General features: G+C 37.1%; 1 protein-coding gene across 1 annotated transcript in view; it reads left to right on the top strand.

Moving 5' to 3' along the window:
* LOC128862579 (zwei Ig domain protein zig-8) overlaps window positions 1-23,460 on the top strand; it is a 186,755-nt gene that overhangs the window by 120,336 nt on the left and 42,959 nt on the right. The window contains exon 4 of the mRNA XM_054101301.1: window positions 20,860-21,020. Within this exon, the coding sequence (XP_053957276.1) occupies window positions 20,860-21,020 (161 nt within the window). The remainder of the gene's footprint in view (window positions 1-20,859; window positions 21,021-23,460) is intronic.

Below are 23,460 nucleotides of genomic sequence, written 5' to 3'. Positions count from 1 at the left end.
AAGAAAAAGTTTTAAGTTCTCGTTTGAGCACAATTTAGAAAATGAAAAAATAAACAAAAAAAATTTAATTAAAAAATAAAATTTCGTCACTTTCGTTTGTTAAATTTTTGTATTTTTAGTTTTATATATATATTTTTTCTTATTTTTGATTTAAATATTCTAAAAAATTCTTACAGAGAACTTTTAAAAAAATTTGTTTTTCAATTTCGACTACAAAAAGTCACGATTTTTGCTTCTAATTCCTTACTAAGAGACAAAGAAAAATTTCTACAGAAAACATTTGTCTTGGTTTCTCTTGGATTGACAATTTAAATTTCTTTTTTTTGATTTTTCCTATTAAGTCACGATTTTGTTTTTTAATTTTGCACTAAAATATACGAAAAAATTCCATTTTTTACTAAAAAATGTGGAAAAATTCCCATAGAAAAAATAAAGTTCAGAAAAAAATGTTTTGCCCTAAAGTATTAAAAATTGGTTTATACGGCGATTTAAAAGTGGGTTTAAGCTTCAAAAATAGTTCCTTATACAGTTTTATGCTAAAGCCTGCCAAACTAAAGCCAAAAAAAAACAAAAATTCGATGTATTCCTCGGCGCTATAAGTACTACTACGCCCAAGTTGAATACTCGAAGAAGGCAGCCAAGAACAGGTGTGCTCTTTATGCATCCAATACATCCTCGAATGCATTAGCAAGCAATCGAATGGTTGAAAATGTTGATAAAACCTTGAAAATCGGCATGTAGCCCCCACTTATTCCGAGAATTATCAAATAGTCAGAAAAGTGTTTGGAAACATTTACATAACTAATGGAAAAGGCAAAAGAGATACGAGTATAGTATAAATCTGCTGAGGCTTTTCAAAAGCTTTATCACATTTTATATGAATGCATGGCAATACTACCAAGGTGGTGTAGGGTTTTTCTGCCTAGTGCAGGACATTAACAAAGCATTTGTTCTGAAATTTCTGTATCCATTTCACAGAATCGACAGACGATGGTCTCAGAGAGACCAAAGGATAGCCATTACTACGAGTGTTAATTTTATCGCTGAAATAATGCAAACAAATTTTGAGAACTTCCAACTTCACCCAATATTTCAAAATAGTCAATAGCACTTGAAAGAGCTTCAAACGTACTTGAGTAGATATTAAGTAACTGTACTTAAAAATTAGTTAAGTTGTGACAAATATTTTTCAGCTCAACAGTTTTTCTGGAGTTTATTTAAGACTTCTGAAATCCGCTTAACTGCTTTGAAGTTCAGTCGATATTTTCTGAAGCACATTTGTCTCTTCTAAAGTATATTTTAAAATTTTTGTAGTGCCATTGAAAAATATTTATTTATGCCCTCGAATTTACTAAAAGTATGCCAATTTGGATTTCCCTGTAGGGAACGTATGTATGGGCATACAACAAGCTCTTACCAGGCCACATAAGCCACTACGTACAAGTAAATGGATATGTATGTAAATGACCATCGAGGTAATGAAAATCTGTTGGTGCGAAAACTTTGCCATTGGCCAACATTTTATTAGAATATTCAGCTGCCACCCACTAAGCACTCACACTTGCCATTACAAAATTAAAGCTCCCACAAAATTAAAGTTAAATGTATGCGTACTTGCTTAGTGACACTGGATGTGCCACACATACAAAAATACGTACTACACACACATATTTACATATATATGGCCGTCCGTGTGATGTGCGCAACATTCGCCTGTGGTGGCTTGTGGCTTTATGAAGGTAAATAATACAATACAATTTCGAAATCCAACTGAAAACTGAAAATCTTATCTACTTTTCAAGTTGTCCAAAATGTATGCAGCAGCAATTTCGTCTAACCAAACATCCTTTGCACAGGTGAGGAGTGCCGAGAAAACAAGAGAGAGATTCAAGGTGAATAAGTCGAGAATTCGAGTTTCTAAAAATGCTTTGGGCCAAAAATCTGCATAACATACAATGGGAAAACTTGAATGCAGCAAACGAAGTTGAGATGTCCTTGTTCGGTGGTGTTTCATAATGTTTTGTTGTATACGCCAATGACAACGACAACGACAGCGTTAGCACAAATAATAACAACTCGGCATGTTCGGACATGTAGAATAACACTAACAAGCCGACAGCATCAACTTTTGCCCACTGGCTATTCTAGATTCACCAAGCAGATTCACCAGATTCGTTGTTCACATTGCATATGAAAATACTTTGTGTAAATGGTTTTCTCTTGGCCTACATACACACACGCACATACACGAATACCAAGATGCATTGCACGTGGATTGTCCATTGCACACATTCATACTTGCATACATGCACACATACTATACATACATATGGATTTAAATACTTATATGGGTCACCTTCGACTTTTGTCAGGATTTCGGTTTGAATTTTCTCAGTTCTTGTGGAATGCAGTAATTTTTTGGCTCTGCTTTACGAATTTATATTTATTCGGTTGTTTGGAAGTGCAAGTACATATGTACGTGGAGTAAGTCAAATTAATCTTTCTTTTAATTGCTTTGAGGTTTTCATACAAACACAAAGAGTGTAGGTACTACGTCGGTGTGTTCGAAGAGTTGCAACATAGCGAAAAGTTGAAACAAAGGAAATCCCACTTAAGCCCCTATTTAGCTGCAGCTTTTGGCATAAAATTGTGGAAACTTGAGTTTTGGAAGTAAATGAAGCAATTGGCAGTATTCATATTTCAAAAAACAATTTACAGTTTTGCGAATAGGGTGGAAAGTAAAGCAGAGCTTTAAAGGCGGCGGCTTAGCTCAAAAGCTAGAGCGAATCAGCAGTCACAGATCCATGTAAAATATTTAAAAATAACTGTGGAGTTGAAAGGCGCTGGAGAGCAATGCAATAACTATAAGTAAATTTAACTGATATAAGGTGGCGCAAAATCATCAAATTTTGTTTTTGAATAGTTTTTTTACTAAATAAAAAAAATATTTTGTGTGGAAAATTTTTATTTATCGCAAATACAAGGTGGCACAAAATTAGTCACACAATTCTGTTTTTGAATAATTTTTACTAAATAAAAAAACTAACTTTGAGTGATGGAAATCGTATTTATTGCAAATACAAGGTGGCGCAAAATTAATCATCCAATTAAATTTTTCGGAAATTTTTTACTGCCAATTTCTTTTTTTGAATAATTGTTTACTAAGAGTAAAGCCATGTCAAGTGATCCTCGAAAATTTCACTAAGTCATGGATTTTAGGGCAAGATGTCTCGTTGTGTAGTCAAGGTCTTGTTAACACTGTTCTATAAATATTTCGCGTAAATTCCAATTTTAGCAATTGTTATTAACAATCAAAGTTTTAAGCAAGATTAAATTGAAAAATTAATTACTCCAAAACTACAATAGATAATGACGTGAAATTTTGCATACCATTCAAGTATTGTCTGTACTATTTTTCAAGTGATAATAACTCTTTTTATTGTGACAAATAGATAAATAAATAATAACTTTTTGTAATCAGTTGCATTTTTTCATGCTTTCTTCACGCTGTTAAACAATCGGATTTACGCATAATTGTGCGGAAAACGCTTACCTTTATTAATCTGAAAATAGAATCTTGTAATTTTACTCCATTTCCGAGATATTGACTGTTTTGTAACTTGATGCGCTCGACCGTGGCATTATTGCCATCGGCTGATCGGTCGCGCGGCGGCTTGAGGAACGCATCAACTGAAGCAGCATACAACTAATTTCATTAAAATAATTATATTGTATTAAAAGTCCGAAAGATTCCAACTATAGTACATTTTAACCATAATATGACAGTTGTATTTACTTTTTTTACTTTTATTTGCTGATAGTATTTTCAAACAAAGAATCGTCTTTTGAAAAAATTCGACTTTGAATACAGTATTCTATATTAGTATATTTTTCTCAACAAAATATGCCGCTTGAATTTTCGGTAAAAAATCATGTTTAAGGACTGCAGATAAATCGGCACCAAGTGTTTATACAAACTTTGCTGCTTTCTCTCTTTCTTGCACAATATCGCATCTGTAATGTAAATATTCTTAATCATGCACGATGTACTATAATGAAAATGCAGATTTTTTTAGTTAGCCACTTCCCACAAAGTGCTTTTGAACGCCTCATAAAGATTTACAAAACACCCTTCATGGGCACGCGGAATTTTTTGAATTACGCATTACAGGTCAGTGTTCACCCATTGACTGTATGTGATTTGTTTAACTTCATTTTCGGTCAAAGTTTGTTTAATGTGTTCCATGACTGCTGATACTCCGGGACATGCTTTGCAATCACGCAAAAAACAATGGGGCGTCGAATTTTCGCAGGCACACTGTTTTATCAAATCGCCCATATTCTCCTTGAAATTTACTTTACATGTTTTTAATTCATGCCTGATTCCATAAATTTTCAAAGCCACATTCTGATGCGTTTTACACACGCAAACATTGTGCGTCCCACTTTGCCCAGCGACTATGCATTCGCGAGGCCGAAGTTCTTTGAATTTTGATAGACCAATTAATGTCTCAAGGTTTTCTATTCTAAATGGTTCGTGTAGATCATTCAGATTAAAAAGTAACAACCTTTTTTGTTCTTTTGTTTTTTTACCTTTATTAAAAACAGTTTTGCAGTCTTTTACTCCTGGTAGCAGTCTACTTGAATAATCAGACAAGTAGAAATTACGCACTTTTTCGACAGTCAAGTCTGACATTTTTTCCCACGCTTTTTAGCTGGCACAGATGCAAAGTCATTTTTTCTTCTCAATTTTTTAGATTTCCATGCCATTCTTTTTGAAACAGAAAATGTATCGCACATTTCCAATTGTCTGGAATTGTTGTGAGAATTTGAATTTTATAATTGATACTGTTCTTTTTAAGCAAAGCGTCTTTAATATTTTTCACAAAAGCTGAGTATGGATTTTCTGTTTTTCTCTGATTTTTTAATTGTGTCGAAATCAGTCAACAGGCAATAAATCCTGTGCGAGCATGTTCAACCGTGCACGCTGCTTCAGTTTGCGCGGTCCCTCAAGCCGCCGTGCGACCGAGCAGCCGATGGCAGCAATGCCACGGTCGAGCGCATCAAGTTACAAAACAGTCAATATCTCGGAAATGGAGTAAAATTACAAGATTCTATTTTCAGATTAATAAAGGTAAGCGTTTTCCGCACAATTATGCGTAAATCCGATTGTTTAACAGCGTGAAGAAAGCATGAAAAAATGCAACTGATTACAAAAAGTTATTATTTATTTATCTATTTGTCACAATAAAAAGAGTTATTATCACTTGAAAAATAGTGCAGACAATACTTGAATGGTATGCAAAATTTCACGTCATTATCTATTGTAGTTTTGGAGTAATTATTTTTTCAATTTAATCTTGCTTAAAACTTTGATTGTTAATAACAATTGCTAAAATTGGAATTTACGCGAAATATTTATAGAACAGTGTTAACAAGACCTTGACTACACAACGAGACATCTTGCCCTAAAATCCATGACTTAGTGAAATTTTCGAGGATCACTTGACATGGCTTTACTCCTAAATAAAAAAGAAATTGTTTTGGGTAATGCAAATATCTATTTTGACCTGTACGTGTTCCATTGCTGGTCTGTTTGTACACTGCAACTGTCAAGTTCAAGTGTCAAATATGATTGACGTACGACGCCATTAGCAAAAGTTAAAAATCTTCCGATACAAGACAGACACTATTTGCAACCATATATTCTGGATCCGACGCTGGCGTGTCTAGTTTTGATCCGCGGGTGGTCTTTTATTTTCCGCCAACTGTGTATAACTGCGGGGTTTTCCCAAACATACCGCCCGGGGACACATCCGATGGGAGATCTGCAACAGGGATAAATTTTAATAATATTAAAATACATTTCGATAGAGTGATTAATTTTGCACCAGATTGTTGTAAGATTGTCGCCGCCATGTCCATAGTCGAATAGGTTGATGTGTGACTACCATTCGGAAGTAAACAGGTTCGAATGTCCTTGCATGAAACTCCAAATAATATAAAAAGTATTTTTTAATAGCGTTTGGCCTTCGGCAGGCCCTGCCATTTGGAGGCGCCTAAAGCTGTAGGTCCCTCCATTTGTGGAACAACATCAAGACGCTCACCATAAATAGGAAGACGAGCTCGGCCAAACTCTCAATAAAGGGCAAAATCGCTAAGTATACCATACGAGTAAAAAAAAAAATTTTGTTTTCTGAATTTTGACAGTAAAACTTTCTAAATTTTTCGATTTTTTTTTTTTGTTCAATCAATATTTAAACTCTGCTGTAAGAACTTCTCTATAGGGTAAGACTGTTTATATAAACCAAGCTAGTATTTTCCAATTGTGGCCATTAAGTATATCTATTACTTCTGCTTCATTTAGCTTTGCTGCGTTCAGGCATCTTGTTCTAATTTCCTTCAGTCCCGGACATCCTCCTTAGAAGTGCTGCATACCTTCTTCTTCATTTGAACTGCAAAGGGTACACATTTCTGAGCATTTCCTTACGTAGTTCCATTTAGCTTTAGTAAATCACATCTTGCTTTGAACATTTTTGTAATGTTTTTATAACCTAAAACGTAATGTTTTTTATAACCTAAACGTTTTATAACCTGAAAATCAAAATTTTAATTTTGACTAGTCGTCATTTTCTTTAATACATTTTCTACAGTTTTAAGCCGACTCCGAACGGTTGGTTTTTTATTAGGAGCTTTTTAGGGTAAAAATACATTCGGAGGTTTCCATTGGCTGCTGAGGGGTGGCTGCTATTAAGTTAATTCCTTTCATTGCCCACTAAACACGCAGCATATTTTTTAATGGTAATGGGAAAAGTGCTTACATGCTGGTCCAACTAGATGATTGCCATAACTTCCTCAATATTTCGATTATTAGCCTACCAGAATGAAATCACTGGACTCACTGCTTTGCTAATAAATTCGATGCCCGTCAGATTCCGGTCCAAAATGATGATTTGGATAGCTTTATCAACATTTCTAACGATTAGATGGTTTGCTATTGAATTTTGTTTTGTAGTTCATAAAGTATCCATTCGAGCCCATAAAAAGCCCACGTTTTTTTGGCTGTCCGATTTGGCTTTTCACTTCAGTTGTAGTATATTGCACAATGTATCGAATTTATCTTTTTACCTCCACTTTGAAACATTCTAGCACAAGACGAGCTTCAACTAAGATGTGAGTGTAGTATGACCCGATTATGTTATGTACATATACGACGGGAGATGTGTTAACTGAAACCATTTTACGAAAAACGCTTAACATTGTTTACAGCAGATACTAAGATAGCATTGCCTAAAAATATCGTCCATGACTACCATAACCCGCTCTTTGGATTTATTTTGATTAGGTCGCAGGGATTTTCCCATTTACCAACAATAATTTCCAACACCTGCATCACCATCCAAGAAGTTAATTGAGATTTTCCTGAATCAACTTAGTGTACGCAATGGTAAATAGGCGCAAAAGTAAACAAGAATCCTTCATTTTTAATCAAAATTGCGAGATAGCAGCCAATCAAAAAAGAAAAGTGTTGGTACTTGCATGCCGAGCACAGGGTTTTTGATATATTCCTACATAGAGCAAATCGCAGCACATGTAAATGTGGCAATGAGACTCCTTTTCAATATAATTCGTGCTTGGAATTAAGAGTATTTGCAAACGAATGCTTAGATGAGCAAACTTTGATGTATTGATTCAGAATTAGAAGCGAAGGCATAAAAACACCTGAGTTGTTACAAGCTAGAAACCCTGTAGGGAAATCAACTCATATGGAACTGGTGGGCTAAAGGTCAAAGGTAAAATGCGCTATGACTAGTTTCGGTTACTTCTCTTGTATCAAACATGAAATTGATGAGTTTTAAAAATCGGTTTTCTAGGTAGAGTCTCCATTTCTATATTACTTTTTTAATAGGTCGGAAGTAGTACTAAATTCGACAGTTGTAAACGAGTATGCCGTACATTCCAATTTCATGCATACATTTTTATAAAAATACTGGTTATACACACTACAACAAAAAATATATAACGCGAAGTTTCAAACTTTCCACAACATTTTTCAAAGTTTTTCAAAATTTCAGCAAACCGTTCAACTCTTTAAATAGAATTTTCATATTAATATATATTTGGTTGGTTTTTAGTACTTGTTTTTTTTTTGTCTGCTGAGGGTACTAAACTATTTCTTCCATATAAAAAAACTCAAGTAAGTGCTTTTATTGAGAATAAACCGTAGAAGTAAGAAATACTAGCGGCTAGGGTAAATACACTAAGGTACTTTTTTTGTAGTAAAATATTCAGACGCTAAGACTTTTCAGCTTTCGGCATAAGGAAAGAAATCTAACGTAAGAATAAAATATGTTAAAGGATTTAAAAAAGGAAATAGATAACTGGGACAAAACTAATATCAAGGGGACCCGGTGGTCTAGAAACTTTAAAACATCGACATTTTGTTTTTTTAAATATTTCCAAAGTATAGTAAAGGGTTTTCAACTAAGAGGTGTTATTTTGATATTCACCGAAAAATGATATTTTTTAATATAAATAATCGGATGTTTATTTCATTATAAAGAGGAAGGTATGCCATTAGTAGTTTAAAATAACATCAGGCAAATAACCACCACGAGCCCGCTTACAGGACAATATCCCTTTCATGAAATTTTCCATAAGCGATCGGCAAAGTGGCTGCCCTATGTCCTCGAAAGCCTCACGAATTCCAGCTTTAAGGTTTTGAATCGACCCTGGACTCTTGGGATAGACCTTCTCTTTCACGTGCCCCCAAAGAAAAAAGTCATGAGGTGTTAAATCACAAGATCTCGGTGGCCAATTCTGATCACATCTTCGAGAGATAACGCGGTCCGGAAACTTTTCCCGTAAAAGATTAATGGTTTCGTTGCTTGTGTGGCACGTAGCGCCGTCTTGTTGAAAATAAACGTTATCCAGATCAATACCATCAAATTCCGCCCATAAAAAATTGTTAATCATCTCTCAATAGCGCAATCCATTCACCTGTAACATCTGTTATTGGAAAACCCTATATCATAAGAATAAACTGTCAAATTTTGATACGGATATATATTGCTTCTACATCCCAATAACTAGGCGCGCTCCTGTTCCTCATACTTTAAACTCATTTATCTTGAAAGGACTTTTTTTGGCCGGGTGTTGTCAAACAAAAAACTATTGAACCGATTCGTCTGAAATTTTACTATGTTGTTCACAACATCAGTGGTTATCAGTGGAATCATATTATTATTTGAATTTTTTTTATTTAAAAACTACAAAAAAAACCCGATTTTTAGAGTGTGCAATTCAAAAGCACGATATTGTGTCAATTGTTTTTTTATTCTAGTACGGGGCATAGCTATAGTCATACTGATTATCAATTTTGTTAGTTTTTGTGTTTCGGATAAATAGAAGAGCCAAGAGTAACACCGTCCAGGTGCAACTTTTCAGGAGGGTCAAAAAAAATTATTTTTTTCATATTTGTATGTAAAATAAGTTAAATAAAAAGCCTAAAAAATTAAAATATCGTTTTTAATTTTTTTTATTGTAAAAAAAACTCTTGAAAGTACCCTAAATTTTCGAGCTCTAGATCAACGTGACTGTAACTGATACTAGTCGTCGTGACACCGAATTTACAAAACACTGAAGGACACTAAAATCGATTTTTGCCCAGTCCTCTTGAATAGCTTTTCTAAGGTGCAATAGGCTATTAAACTGGCGTCCTTCCACCTTCATAAACTTGCTTGCTAAGAATGCTCAGGAGGTTCGCCATTGGATTTAGGTCTGCACTAACTGCAGACCATTTCAGCACAGGTATATTTTTCGACGCAATAAACTCCTTTGTATGCTTAGCTCTGTGGATTGGGGCATTGCCCTGTTAATACGTCCAAGACCCACCGTGAAGTACTTCGGCAAAACTCAATAAAGGTGATTCCAGATTTCTACTTAATTTTCTACGCCCATCTTATGCGACATAAAAGAAATTGTGGTTTTGCCACGGTAGCTAAAAGCTCCACGCCAGGTAATGAAAGAGCCACCGTGGAAGCTTCGAAAGTTGCGCATTTGTCGGGGTTCATTGTTTACATTGACAGCCAATCATATTATCTTTCTCTTACAATCTTATTGGTATTTTTATTTCGATATATTGTTAGCGGTATTTTGCGAACTAAGAATCCCGATTCACTCTAAGCTGGAACACTAGAGCGTTTTTTGGTACATAATTGCGTTCCTCTTCGCATAGCGTCCTAACAAGTTCTTTTCCTCGCATGGAATTTTTTTATTTACTAATAGAAATTATGAAATAGGTATAACAATATTTCGCAATTGCCATAACAAGAAATAAAATCTTTACAAATCCCTTTATCCCTGATAACTGTTTCCTTCAAAAAACTCAAAATTCAAGCAAAACTCAACGTAAACTTCAAGCATTGAGTAAGAAATAATGCCAGCACTGGCACCCCACATACAAAATAGGTTTTGTTCGAGCTTATGACTTTATGTTGTTACTTACTCAATGCTTCTAGTAAAAGCCAAAATATTATACTTTAAAACTGCCGCTAGTTCGTGCACACATTTAAATACATTATAAGGCTCGAAAACATAATCCAACTATTTTAGAAGAAAAATTATGAAGCTGTGGTTAAGGTGTACCTTTGAGAAAGAAAACTATAAGCTAAAGGGCGTTTTTTTTAGAGGTTAGGCTTTCAAGTTGGCACTACTTTTTTCGTAGATGGTGTTTTTGACAGCTGTCACTTGATTTATGCTCAGTTTGGTTTGCCATTTCATAATGAATAGATTTACACCTGAACAACGATTACAAATCGTGCAAATTTATTATGAAAATAATGGTTCGGTTCGCATCGCGCGCTGCGTCCCATATTCGGTCGACATAATCGTCCATCAGAGTCACTAATTCAATTAACCATGGATCGGTTTCGCACCACGTTTGTTCTAGTGGATAATACGCATCCTCAGAGACGTCGTACAGTGCGCACCGAAGAGACGCTATTGCTGCTGTGGAGCAGAGTATCGAAGAAGACCCGAATGAGTCCATGCGCCACCGCGCGCAGCAATTGGAGATGTGCCCATCCACTTTATGGAAGATTTTGTGGAAGGATCTTGGTTTGCGGGCTTACAAAATCCAACTCGTGCAAGAATTGAAGCCGAATGACCATCAAGCGCGTCGCACGTTCGGTGAATGGGCCCAAAACGAGATGGCCACCGATCCCGATTTTCACAAGAAAATTTTGTTCAGCGATGAAGCTCACTTTTGGTTGAATGGGTATGTCAATAAGCAAAATTGTCGCATTTGGAGTGAACATAATCCACAAGCCATTGCTGAGACACCGTTACATCCTCAAAAAGTCACTGTTTGGTGTGCTCTATGGGCAGAGGGAATCATTGGTCCATATTTCTTTAAAAATGAAGCCGGCCATAATGTTACAGTCAATGGAGAGCGCTATAGAGCCATGATTAATGACTTTTTCGTGCCTGAATTGGACGATGTTGATGTGGACGAGCTTTGGTTCCAACAAGACGGCGCTACATGCCATACAGCCAACGCAACAATCGATTTATTGAAGGAAACTTTTGGTGAGCGCATTATCTCGCGCCGTGGACCTGTGGCGTGGCCTCCAAGATCGTGCGATATAACACCGCTGGACTATTTCTTGTGGGGCTATGTGAAGTCGCTTGACTACGCAGATAAGCCCGAGACGATTGACGTCTTGGAAGAGAATATTCGGCGCGTTATTGCTGGCATACGGCCCCAATTGCTGCAAAAAGTGGTCGAAAATTGGGCCTCTCGGCTGGAATTTATTCGAGCCAGCCGCGGCAGCCACTTGCCCAAAATCATTTTTAAAACATAATGGCAAACCCTTGTCTTTATAATAAAGCTAAATTCTTGGCCATAACATTAAATTATATACGTTTTATTTCATCTTGAAAACCTAACCTATAAAAAAAACACCCAAAAAAGCACAGGCTGCTGCTGCTGTTAGAGGGAGAGAGGATCCTAATTTTAATTCATGCAAATTTTAATAATTTCTTTGTATTATTTATTTAATGAAATGTGGTAATTTTAAATATATAAATTTTTTTTTTTTAGTTATAAAAAGTTGAATGCTCTGCCCCTAATTCCAAAAATATGAATGCGCGTTTTTTCCAATTTCGAGTTAATGGACTGGCTTGATAAACCTTTGGATGTGCCATGTTACATCAAAACCCTGACTACCATGCGTTCGAGAAAATCACACAAATTGTTTATATCAGAAACGAAGCTTTCCAATTTTCAGAAGCAATAAACTTTGAAACTGAGCCTACCAAAGTTCTTATTTTTGTACATTCATATGTCAGGGATAAGAGGGGGAATATGATACAATAACTTTACTTCAAAAAACCAACTCATCTTTCAATGCTTCAACTCCAACTTAACAATTCTTCAAGTTAATATAAACTCTTTTCAAGTTAATAGAACTTAATGCCGGAATATCAGACGATGCTGCAGTCGTAATTGTCAAACTCTTAAGACACGAAACAGCTGCCGCTGCTCGCTACTCCCAACATAAATATAAGTAGCAAGCTGGATCTCAATTGTCACCATTGCACTAGTTCTCAGCCGGAAATTCCATTAATTAGTTCTGGTTTTCTCTACAGGGAACGTGTGAGCAAGCACGTGTGTAATTTGGCGGAAATGCTAAAATGCAAACACACGGCTTTGGCAAATTACATTTATTCGTTTTTTGTTTTTCACTAAAGCGCGAACCGTAAAACACACATAAACTCGCAACAACAATTGCCGATATAAACGTTGCAAATAAATAGGTTTAAAATCGTGTGTGTAAAATAAAAGAATTTGGGCTATGAGTCGCAGCACTTGCCCGGCAGCAAATGGTGGGGCTTTCGAGCATGTCCGGATTAACGACTGTTTTGCATATGCTGCCACTTATACACACAAACACATATGTACAATATGTACATACAATGGCTTGACTGCCCCCTGAGCAGTTACTTCTCTGTCGGAAATTACCAGGAGGTTGGGGATTGGAGAATTTATTTCATGATTGGATAGCTGCAGTGGCATTTGGTGCATTTAATGTCAAAACTACGACAGCGCGCTCACACTAAACTGCCCCTGTAACTGCCAAAAAGCGGTAGCATGAACACCAGCTCTCTGCAGGGTGCTCAGCACTAATGGCAATAAACAGCAAATGTGCGCTGGCCTCAGACGTATGCCAATACACTGGCGGATGAGCGAATCCGGTACGGGGGATTGGCTTTGAACTCTGCAGAGGGTTCGTAAGTGTTGACTATGAAATTAGAATATCTATTAACTCTACATAGTAGATTTTTAGCTAATTTGAAATAAACGCACTAATGAAAATTAATTGTGAATGGCTCATCCAAGCAGCTGATCAAATCAGGTATCGCATTGGCGTGCCTACACAGCTAAACTTTGAATTTGCTTAATTTTTAAATGGAACTAAAGAATTTTTAAAATTACTGCACAGGTGGATAATTAGGTGCATGCAACGTTCTAATCCCTTTGAAAATAAAAGAGTCATTACTCTGGAGGCTGCTGGAAACGATATCAAAATTAATGCGTTCAAGTAAAAATGGTATGGAGGTCTTTAAATTCGGAGCTTAAACGAAGGATAAGCACAAGCATTGAGCTCAAATCATTATGAAACAAAAATTTATAAAAAATTGCCTGGACTTGGAACAGGAAACATGCAAATGCGTCTTCATATTTACATATAGGCGGTTTAGGTTAGACCAGACAAAAATGTTGTTACAATCTGAATGAGGCTTGAGAGAATTGGATGGATTTTAGACTGTTGTAAGAACTTTCAAGTCATGGACATAAAGTTATAGTTCGCACGCAGTAAACCCCGGGTTTAAACTAGACCTCTTTCCCCTTTAATAACTTTATATAAATATATGAATCACTTTTAAAATTACTCACAGTGCAACGAAATAAAAGAAAAAAAAGTTTGTGTTCATTTTCTTAATCCATTTGATTGACAGATGTCGCCAAAGTCAAGATGAAGAGAAAATCAACAGCTTCTCACAAGCATCCGAGCTGAATTGCAGAAAAAAAATCGATTTAAAACAAACAAAAAATTAAAATAAAATCAAAATAATCGTCGTTACTATCGGCAAAGAACTTAATATTTTCGATTACAAAGCAAGGTTAGGTTAGGTAGTGATGGTTGCCCACACAGTGGGCCCACTTGGACGAGAGAAGTTTGGTTCATCCTTTGCAAGAAAGGAAAAAGAGGTGAAGGAAAAAGGATGAAAGGGAAAGGGATGGGGAGGGTTGAGTGTTTGCGGGGTTACAAAGGAAAAAAAGAAAAAGAAAACGAAACATTCGTCGTCCCTATCGGTAAAGAACTTAACTAAATCAATTTCACAAGTCTCTCAGGAGGCCATTTTTTACCATCAAAAAAATTGGCAAATGTTTGGAAATTTGATAATCTGAGCAGTTCTGGGCTATAAAGCGAAGATGGTAGAATCTCCTATTTAAGCTCTCGTAACTTCTTACTTAAGGCAAGACATTGCCTTAAAAGGACACAACACTTTGCTAGTAATCAATACTGACCGCTTCTAGTCACCTGTTTGCCTGAATTTGATCAGTTATTGACAGTAAAGGTCCGAGTTGAGTATGAGTTTATACCTTCGGTTATACCTACACCTCGGGTCTAGCTAGAACCCAATGCATTTACATGAATTTGAATCCGAACGCGACAAAACTACCGCTTTCTGAATATTATTGTGTGTTATACCCCATAGATATAGATTTACCATGAAAAAAAAAAAACAGGTATAATAGTCAAAATGTATCATATCACATATATTTCCATACATTTTGTATGCCAGATCCGAGGTGTACAACCAAAGGTGCAACTTTTTAAATCCTTTTTTTTCATTCTGTTCGAGGATCCAGTTAAAATAGTTGTATTCATACATCGATAGAAAATTTAATTTTAGGAAGCTACCTAGAAGCACAAGGCGTAAGCTATAAAAGAAATATGTTAAATTCACGTACAAAGTCAAAAAAGGTCTAGCCAGAACCGGGTGTCTAACGGAGGGTTAAAGTACCATTGACATGGATGAAAATTGTTCAGTCATCAAATAATAGTTTTGAAACAATACCTCACATTTTTGGATTTCTTTTTCATCAAACAATATTATGCAAAAAACTTAAAGCTAAACTTATTTTTCGCTTTTTTTATTGCAAACGCAAAATTTTCAATTCCACCCCTCGAAGCAGCCACAGTTATGCACCCTAGTATTTGCTTGCAATTGTACATACAATAAACCAAATGTTAATAGAACATTTGCCAGGTTCTTTCCTACCCCAGCTAGATGCAATCGCGACCCCTCCTATCGTCTCGTAGTGTTTGATGGGGTTCTAACCAGTTTAACGCCAGCTGAGATTAAACCTTTTGCCCTCATAAAACTTGAGATTTTATGACTTTTGTCGTTTCCTGCTTACAAGTTGTTCAGCACGACAACATCGCACAACAACTACAGCACCAATATCAGCAATAACAATAACAACAACGAAATAAGCCAGTTTTTGCCACTCATATGCTACCTCAATTGACTTGCAATTTCTTTCAGTTTGCCTGCAATTTTTGTTGCTGGAGTTTCTTATCTATGCACATACGAGTATATTTGCTGTTGCCACAACAAAGGGCAACAATACCCCTAGGAAAGTGGTAGCAACAAAACAGAAATACTTCGCATGTTTTCTTCGGTTGATGTTACGGTTTCTTTGACTGCTGGCACCCTTACTTTTGCATTTCTATTTCATTTCTTGGTTTTGTGCTAGCATTTTGCTCGCTCATCCGTTCTTGTCCTCTTTCGAAATCCCTGAACAATTTTTATAGTCATTGCTGAACTTTTGCAATGTTAAAATGAAAAGCGCACAGAAACATTCCTTGATTTTTCAAACAAGTTTTGCCGAAATATTTCCTCTTTTTCTTTAGTTTCATGCATTTCTAGTTACATATAGATGAATGTGCGAGAGTGTGTATGTGTTTATGTGTGTTCATCCCCAATTTGTTTTTGTGTACGAAATAAATTGTGAACTTCGGTGACAAGAAAACATGAATGTGCATTATATAATTTTTATTTCTTTTTTAGAAGCATAAAAAGTTTGTATAGAACAAAACATTTCAAGTAAGAAATTGTTCATTTAGTTGCACATTCGCACTTAAATGTATGTACAGATATAGCTCCAAATATTTTGAATTATTATACAGGGTGTGTTGTTGCCGACTTCATCTTCTTCTTTTTCTGGTACTCACTCCCGCCAGCGCCTCCTTGTGCGATTTTTGGCAATGTACTTTAATTAGTTCCAGCTCTTCCCGATGCTCTCAACCTCCTTTCGACTGTTTGCCTCCAAGTTTACCTTGGTCTACCAAGACTAGCATTCGCACAGGGACTCCACTCTAGTGAATTTTCCGGGTTTGTGTATAGTACCACGAATCCACCTAAATGTTTAGCATTTTATGAGCACTTCGACGGACTGTATTTGCACTTTATTTAGCGACAGACTAGAAAAGAGTTACATTCTGGTTAAATACAAAATTTTTACATTCTGTGTTTCACGCGAAAGATATCTAAAAGTTTCGTCCCTAGGATAGGCATTTATTTTTATTTTGCATCACTACGAAGGTGTGTCTAAACAATATCAGATCGTTTGATGTACAAAATTAGATCTATTCGGATGCCACAAAAATTATTTACAAAATAACATTCAAAATGACTGTTTTTTTTTCTAACCGCCTAAGAGGAGCAAGCAAAGAAACAAATTCCCTTTCGTCATGAAATTATCCACAGAATGTAAGCTTAAGGTGTTTGTAGTCGTTAAAAAACACCCTTTAATCCCATAAGTAGTTGTAAAAGTTTTTCTTACACACCTGTACGAGTATGTACATATAAAATTCCAAATTAGTTCAAGGTGATAAAATCACATAATCACGAAATTTATGCTTACACAAGCATACTTTTGAGGGCACAATGCGTTTTTGGATTCTGTGAAGGATATGTATGTTAAAATATTTGATTATACTAATATAGTGAGTGAAACAACTGTTAAACTTTTAATGGGAAAACAATGCAAAGATATTCATTTGAGAGAAGATGTATATTTGCGTAGAAGGAATGACTGCCTGTGAGAAAATAATCGGAACCATTTGTAGTTCTAAGGCCAGATATGTAAGTGGCTTATTTGATCCAAAACTTTTTATGATGGATTCCAACATCATTGCGCTATTAGTTTCGTAGAGCTACAATATTTAAACGTGGCATTTTACAGAGCAACTCAATAAGTTCGGAGCTGAATTGTGGACGCTAATTAAAGCAGCCAAAGCTAAACTGCAAATCTTTGAAAGAAAAATGAAAGAACACAGTGAGTGTAGCATAATATTGTACGATGAACTTTGTTAGACCACTTTTTCAATGATGATAATGTTATGGGTTTCATCAAAGGGCAGCGGTTAAGATGGCTGGGATAAGGAATTGGAATAAAAATTGCAAGTAATCGAGATGTATGTAGGGCGAATGTGCAGATGATAAAAGCTCACAAAGAGCTTTAGAGCCAAAAGATGATGATGATTTTTATTTATTTATTTATTTATTAAGCCAATGAATATCATAGATCCATATAGACTAAGTGGACATATTTTAAGGTTAATAGGCATAAAAAAGGAAGTACAAATAACCTATTAATAATAAATATTCAAAAACTAAGTTATTCAATTAAATTATTAATAATAAATATTCGAAGATTTTAATAGGTGATCTTTCGAAAATGATAAATCTATCTCAACAAATTTAGAGATTTCATTAAACTCAATTTCGGGCATAAAGTGATTTTGAAAAATCAACATAGAAGAACTCCAACCTATGGAGAGCTCTAGTCGGAATATTAAAGAAAATGCTTTCAAGAAGCACCGGACAGTCAACAGCACCACAGATTAAGTCAAAATTCTCTAGCTCTGAAAAGAATTTAAGTTGACCAATAAACACCGCGCTTCATATGTAGGGAGAGGATTCAAAAATCGTAAATTACGCAACCCGAAATGTAAGAATACTTTTTGGATTAGGTTCAATTCTAGCAGCATGGCGCCTATAACACTGGTATCAAATGAAGGATAGATACTCAAGTTTAGAACGCACAAGCGCTGTACACAAAATCTTCAGCGTATAAGGGTCGGCGAAATCGGAGCTATGACGCCTAACAAAAGCAAGCACACACAACCGCCGTAGCCGAATGGCTTGGTGCGTGACTTCCATTTGGAAAGGCAGTGGTTCGAACTCCGGCCACGAAACACCAATTGATAGAAAAAGTTTTATTCTAATGGCGATCGCCCCTCGGTAGGCAACGGCAAATCTACGAGTGTATTTCTTGATTTAAATTTTTGTGGAAAACATGAGGACGCACACCCCAAGTACGAGGAGCAACTTGACTTAACAAAGGGTGTAAGCACCAATTAGAATATATATACGAGGGCCGTTTGAAAAATCCGTGCGAAAATAAAAATTGGGTCAAACTTTTTTTATTTTTCGATAGTCTCCTTTTAGACTTATAGACTTCGTCCAACGCTTTTTTAGTTTACTAATCCCTTCGGCATAACAGGATTTGTCCAAGCCTGAAAAATAGCCTTTCGTAATAGCCTCTTCGTTTGAATAAAATCGAAACGAACTGGAACCCTGTTTCCATTAATTCTCTGATACCACCTCCTCCTCCTTAACAGCAGATTGACTTCAGTTTGAAAAAAAAGATAAATTATAAGAAATTATCTGCAACTACAAGGCATTCTTAGTTATTCCCGTTGCCTCAATGGTGGCAGTACCAAACCACTTCTACTATAGTGAAAATACAGTGGCACTACTTACATCTGTAATGCCTACTGTGATTGCAACTGCCCAGTATCAGGATTTCGTTGTGCTTGCTGAGTCAGCATAAGCCTCTGAATGAAGCTTGCCTCAACACACTCGAATGATTCCTTCGGTATATCGCTTTTGAGCAAATTGGGTTCTCAGTATTTGATCAGCAGGCATTTAGTTTTATTATACTGCGATGCTGTTGTCTGATGCTTCTTATTCTGATATATTTCCTTTTAAGGAAAAATTAATATCGAGTGATGGTTGCGAATGCTCACAAACTTCCTCTGGGACACTTCGAAAAATGATATTTGCCACCTCGTCTTTTTCCGCAGTGGAGCAGTGCGCAATGGTATTAAACTTAGTTTTGCTACAAGTTCCTGACTATCGAGGGTGAACTCAGAGGCAAGTTACGGTGCTCCAATTTAAATTTGTATTTCTTTAGCTTTATTCGACTTAACATGCCTGACATAGAACGTGTGAACACAGCACTAGGTCCCTCATCAATGTAGACCGGACTTCCATTAGTACATTGATTGGCATATCACCGGGAACTAATAACCTCTGTCCTAGCTGTAGAAACTAGAAGTAGGTGGGAAGGGTTGAACTCTGACTGTCTAAACTCTTACTTTTGTATGTTTCACCAATATGGGCAAACAAGAGGCAATTGCCCATCATATGAGCCACATGCAGACTTGGCGCTAATACTTATTGCTCCCTCTCAGATGACGGAATCTATGTAATTATGGGAGTTATGCCTGTCGACCCTTTCGCGGTTGAGATGGTTTGGCTATATAGCACCATTGGGCAGAGGCCGTGAGCGCAGCTAAAAACGAAGAAAGACTATAGAATAGCAAATACGATGGGAGCAATCCGAGAAAGGTCAGTGAACTTTTAAACAACACGAAGAAATAGATTTTTGTATCCCCAGTTGATTGCTGGACACAGATGATTCAAAGTATACTTACACAGGTTCCACCTTAATAACGTTCCGTACTGCCGCAATGCCCTCGATAATACGAAGTGATGAGGCATATCCTTTTTCAATGCACGTGGTTCAATAATGAGCGAAATATGTTTGAGAAAGCGTTTTGCGAAAACATAACTGCGTCAAATCTTATCCCACATATGGGTGAAATCAGGACGCGGAATATGTCCGTAGATGCGTTGAAAGGGTTCATAAATGTATGTAATGTAAAGCAAAAAATCGGACTTGGACATAATGACAATAACAGATGATGGAGTAATAATATACTAACAATGGTCTCCAGATGCACCACTTAACGAGATTCCGGTAGGACATTCTGTCGAAAATGTGTGGGGGCTTACAGTTTAAGTTTCACACCGCGGCTTCGGCCAGAGACTTTTGATGCTTCCCCTCCTCCACCCAGCATTAAAAAACTCGTACTTTCTTTGATGTGTAGCAGACTTGGAACCGGCAGTCAACCACAATATTTAGTCGTTTATTAGAAAGACGAACTGATTTCACCAATTAGTAATTAAAGGCAGACACTTGAGCGCAAACTGGTAGTACCACAATGGGTATGCTGGTCTAAATTAGCTCTTTTACTTCCTCGTGAAAAGGGGAAACCACCGCAATCTAATCTAAACTAGCCTTATTCAAGAGCATTCAGCAGTTTAATAGAAGCACCTTCCCTCCCGAATATATCGGGTTTTTATCCCTATGTCGGAGTGCTGGTATTAATCTCGGGGGCATTTAACATTTTGGGAGGAGATCATGGGAACCCTTGTCGGTATTTTTATGGTATGTGGATCTTGTGAAACATATCTATTTACCAAGCCGCTTGCTCCGAAGAATATTTATTATTTTTAATCAGTAAAAGTCCTTTTTACCAATTTTTGTTTAAAAAACTCCAAATAAATTGAAGCAAGTACTTAATCCAATATCCAAAACTAAACAAAATCAAATAAATATTTTCTCTATCTTCTTTTGTGTATTTGCAGAGCCGTTTTCATCGCAGATCAAAGATTTCTGGCGCTCAAGCAACCGGATAAATTCTGGACGTTGCAAATAAAATACGTCCAGGCACGAGATGCGGGCGCCTACGAATGTCAAGTGTCAACAGAGCCAAAAGTTAGCGCCCGAGTGCACTTACAAGTGGTTGGTAAGTTACAAAGAACTTTCATTTCGGTTCAGTTGTAGGAGCAGCCAGCAGGCAGCAACATCAGCAGCGAAAACTTGTCCAATTAAAGAAAGGAAAACCAAAAAGACAGTTCAAGTTTAAGTCGTTTCGAAGCAAGGGAGTTGCGTTGCTTTGAAAGAGGTTAAGTGTGTTGCATATACAACAACCTATACACACGCACGGGCGCACAAACACACACTCACACATGTTCCTGTTCATGTGGCAAGCCGCGCTGGTGCTCCTATTTGCACTTGCCACAGGCGATTTATTGTTGCGTTCGTTGAATATTTTCCCATGTTCGCTGGCTTTTATTTACCAACGCATGTACGATCTTATTTGCACACATCTATGTGCAGTTGTGCTTAGAATTACCACGCAGAAGAATCCACTACCGCGCTGTTATGCGTCTAGTTATTTGAGGACCATTCACAGTTCGCGTATCTTCTTTTTCTATGTCGGCAACTGACGAGTTTAACACCGATATACTTGGAGACATCAATACCACTTTTCATCTCTTTCTCGATGTGAGGGAGGTAACATAAAGTACAGAAGAAAAATCAATCAATATTCGAGTCTTCAAATATATTTTAGAATTTTGAAAGTTTCAAAAAAACTTTGCTTGATTAAATTAATTATCTTTAATCCTTGCCTAATATCCGCACGAAGTAAACCCCACCGATACAGCTATCAGCTATGCAGCGGCTATCGCAATTTTGAGGAGTAGTGGCTTAACCACCAAGTGATCCGAGGCTGGAATCTTGGAATTTATATTTTTCCGCACTTCCTTTCATTTTATCTAAAGACGCTTTTGTTTTTGATCTTTACTTTTCAGCTTCTCCTTCTTCTTGATTGGCTCGATAACCAGTTATTTCTTTCTCGTGCTAACCGGCACCAGTTGGACACACTAAGTGAAGCCAACTCCTCCCCCACCTGATCTTTCCAACGCAAAGGAGGCCTTCCTCTTCCTCTGCTACCGCTATCTAGTTTCGCATCGAATACTTTCAGAGCCGGAGCGTTTTTATTCATTCGGACGACATGACCCAGCCAATGTGCCCATTGGATTTCCATTCGTTGTGCTATGTCTAAGACGGCGTAAAGCTCAAACAGCTCACCGTTCCATCGGCTGCCATATTTGCCGTCGCAAACGTGCGAACGCCCAAAAGATTTACGCATAATCTTCCTCTCAAACACGCATCATCGGATATTGACATCGTCCCTACTTCTGCGCCATACGTTAAGGCAGGTATGATGAGAGCCTTATAAAGTATTAGTTTGTTTGTCGAGAGAGATGGATAGATGACGCTCAAGGGAATTTCTAAAGGTAATAAAGCCGCAGCTCTCTAGTTTTGTGGGTACCTTTAGCGGATATTATGTAATGGGTATCCCCGCAGTGCAACTTTGTATTGCTTCGAGTCCTTTCTGCAGCAGCTGTCTAAGGGTTGAGCTGAAACCATCTCAGCACTTTCTTTCTAGTTATCCTGCTCTCATCGATCTGAGATATAAACTCCTTGGCTCTCACTTTTTTGCAACACTTGCGGTGGTAGCTGGTTCAGATATTTCATCAGTAGCTTGAAGCGGTTAACGTTAACGTAATTCAATCAGTGGTCGGTCAGTATCCTCCCTTCGCCCTCACTTCTTTTCCCCCTCTTTTTAATCAGTACGGTATCACAGGCAAGCGGTCGCCGTAGCTGAATGGGTTGGTGCGTGATTACCATTCGGAATTCACAGAGAGATCGTTGGTTCGAATCTCGGTGAAAGCAAAATTAATAAAAACATTTTTCTAATAGCGGTCGCCCCTCGGCAGGCAATGGCACACCTCCGAGTGTATTTCTGCCATTAAAAAGCTCCTCATAAAAATATCTGCCGTTCGGAGTCGGCTTGAAACTCTAGGTCCCTCCATTTGTGGAACAACATCAACACGCACACCACAAATAGGAGGAGAAGCTCGGCCAAGCACCTAACAGAAGTGTACGCGCCAATTATTTATTTTTTATTTTTATCACAAAGCATGAATTAGATCACAAAACAAGTGGGTTCTTGCATGGGCAACCATTTAACTGAACCTAACTAAGCATTGGACTAAGTAGGCAATTTAGTAGTAAGGTCCTCTCTCGACGAATAAAACTATCACTTTATGAGGCTCTCATTATGCCCGTGTTAACGTTTGGCGCGAAAGCTTGGACGTTAAAAATATCCCTTGAGGCATCCCTTGGGGGGTTTGGAACAAAGATTCTCCGGAAGATTATTGGACCTTTGCACGTTGGTAACGGCGAGTATCCCAGGTGATGGAGCAATGAACGGGATGAGCCTTATGATGACATAAACATCTTGCCGCATTGCTTGGCTCACCCACTCTCTCCAACTATTCACCCTTCTTTGTGATTACGTACCCAATCCCCAGTATTATCCCAAAATAAGTTAT

The sequence above is a fragment of the Anastrepha ludens genome, chromosome 2 (genome assembly GCF_028408465.1).
Source record: "Anastrepha ludens isolate Willacy chromosome 2, idAnaLude1.1, whole genome shotgun sequence".
Classification (NCBI taxonomy): Eukaryota; Metazoa; Arthropoda; class Insecta; order Diptera; family Tephritidae; genus Anastrepha; species Anastrepha ludens.
Note: the sequence above shows the minus strand (reverse complement) of the source record. Positions and strands in the feature narration are given on the sequence as shown.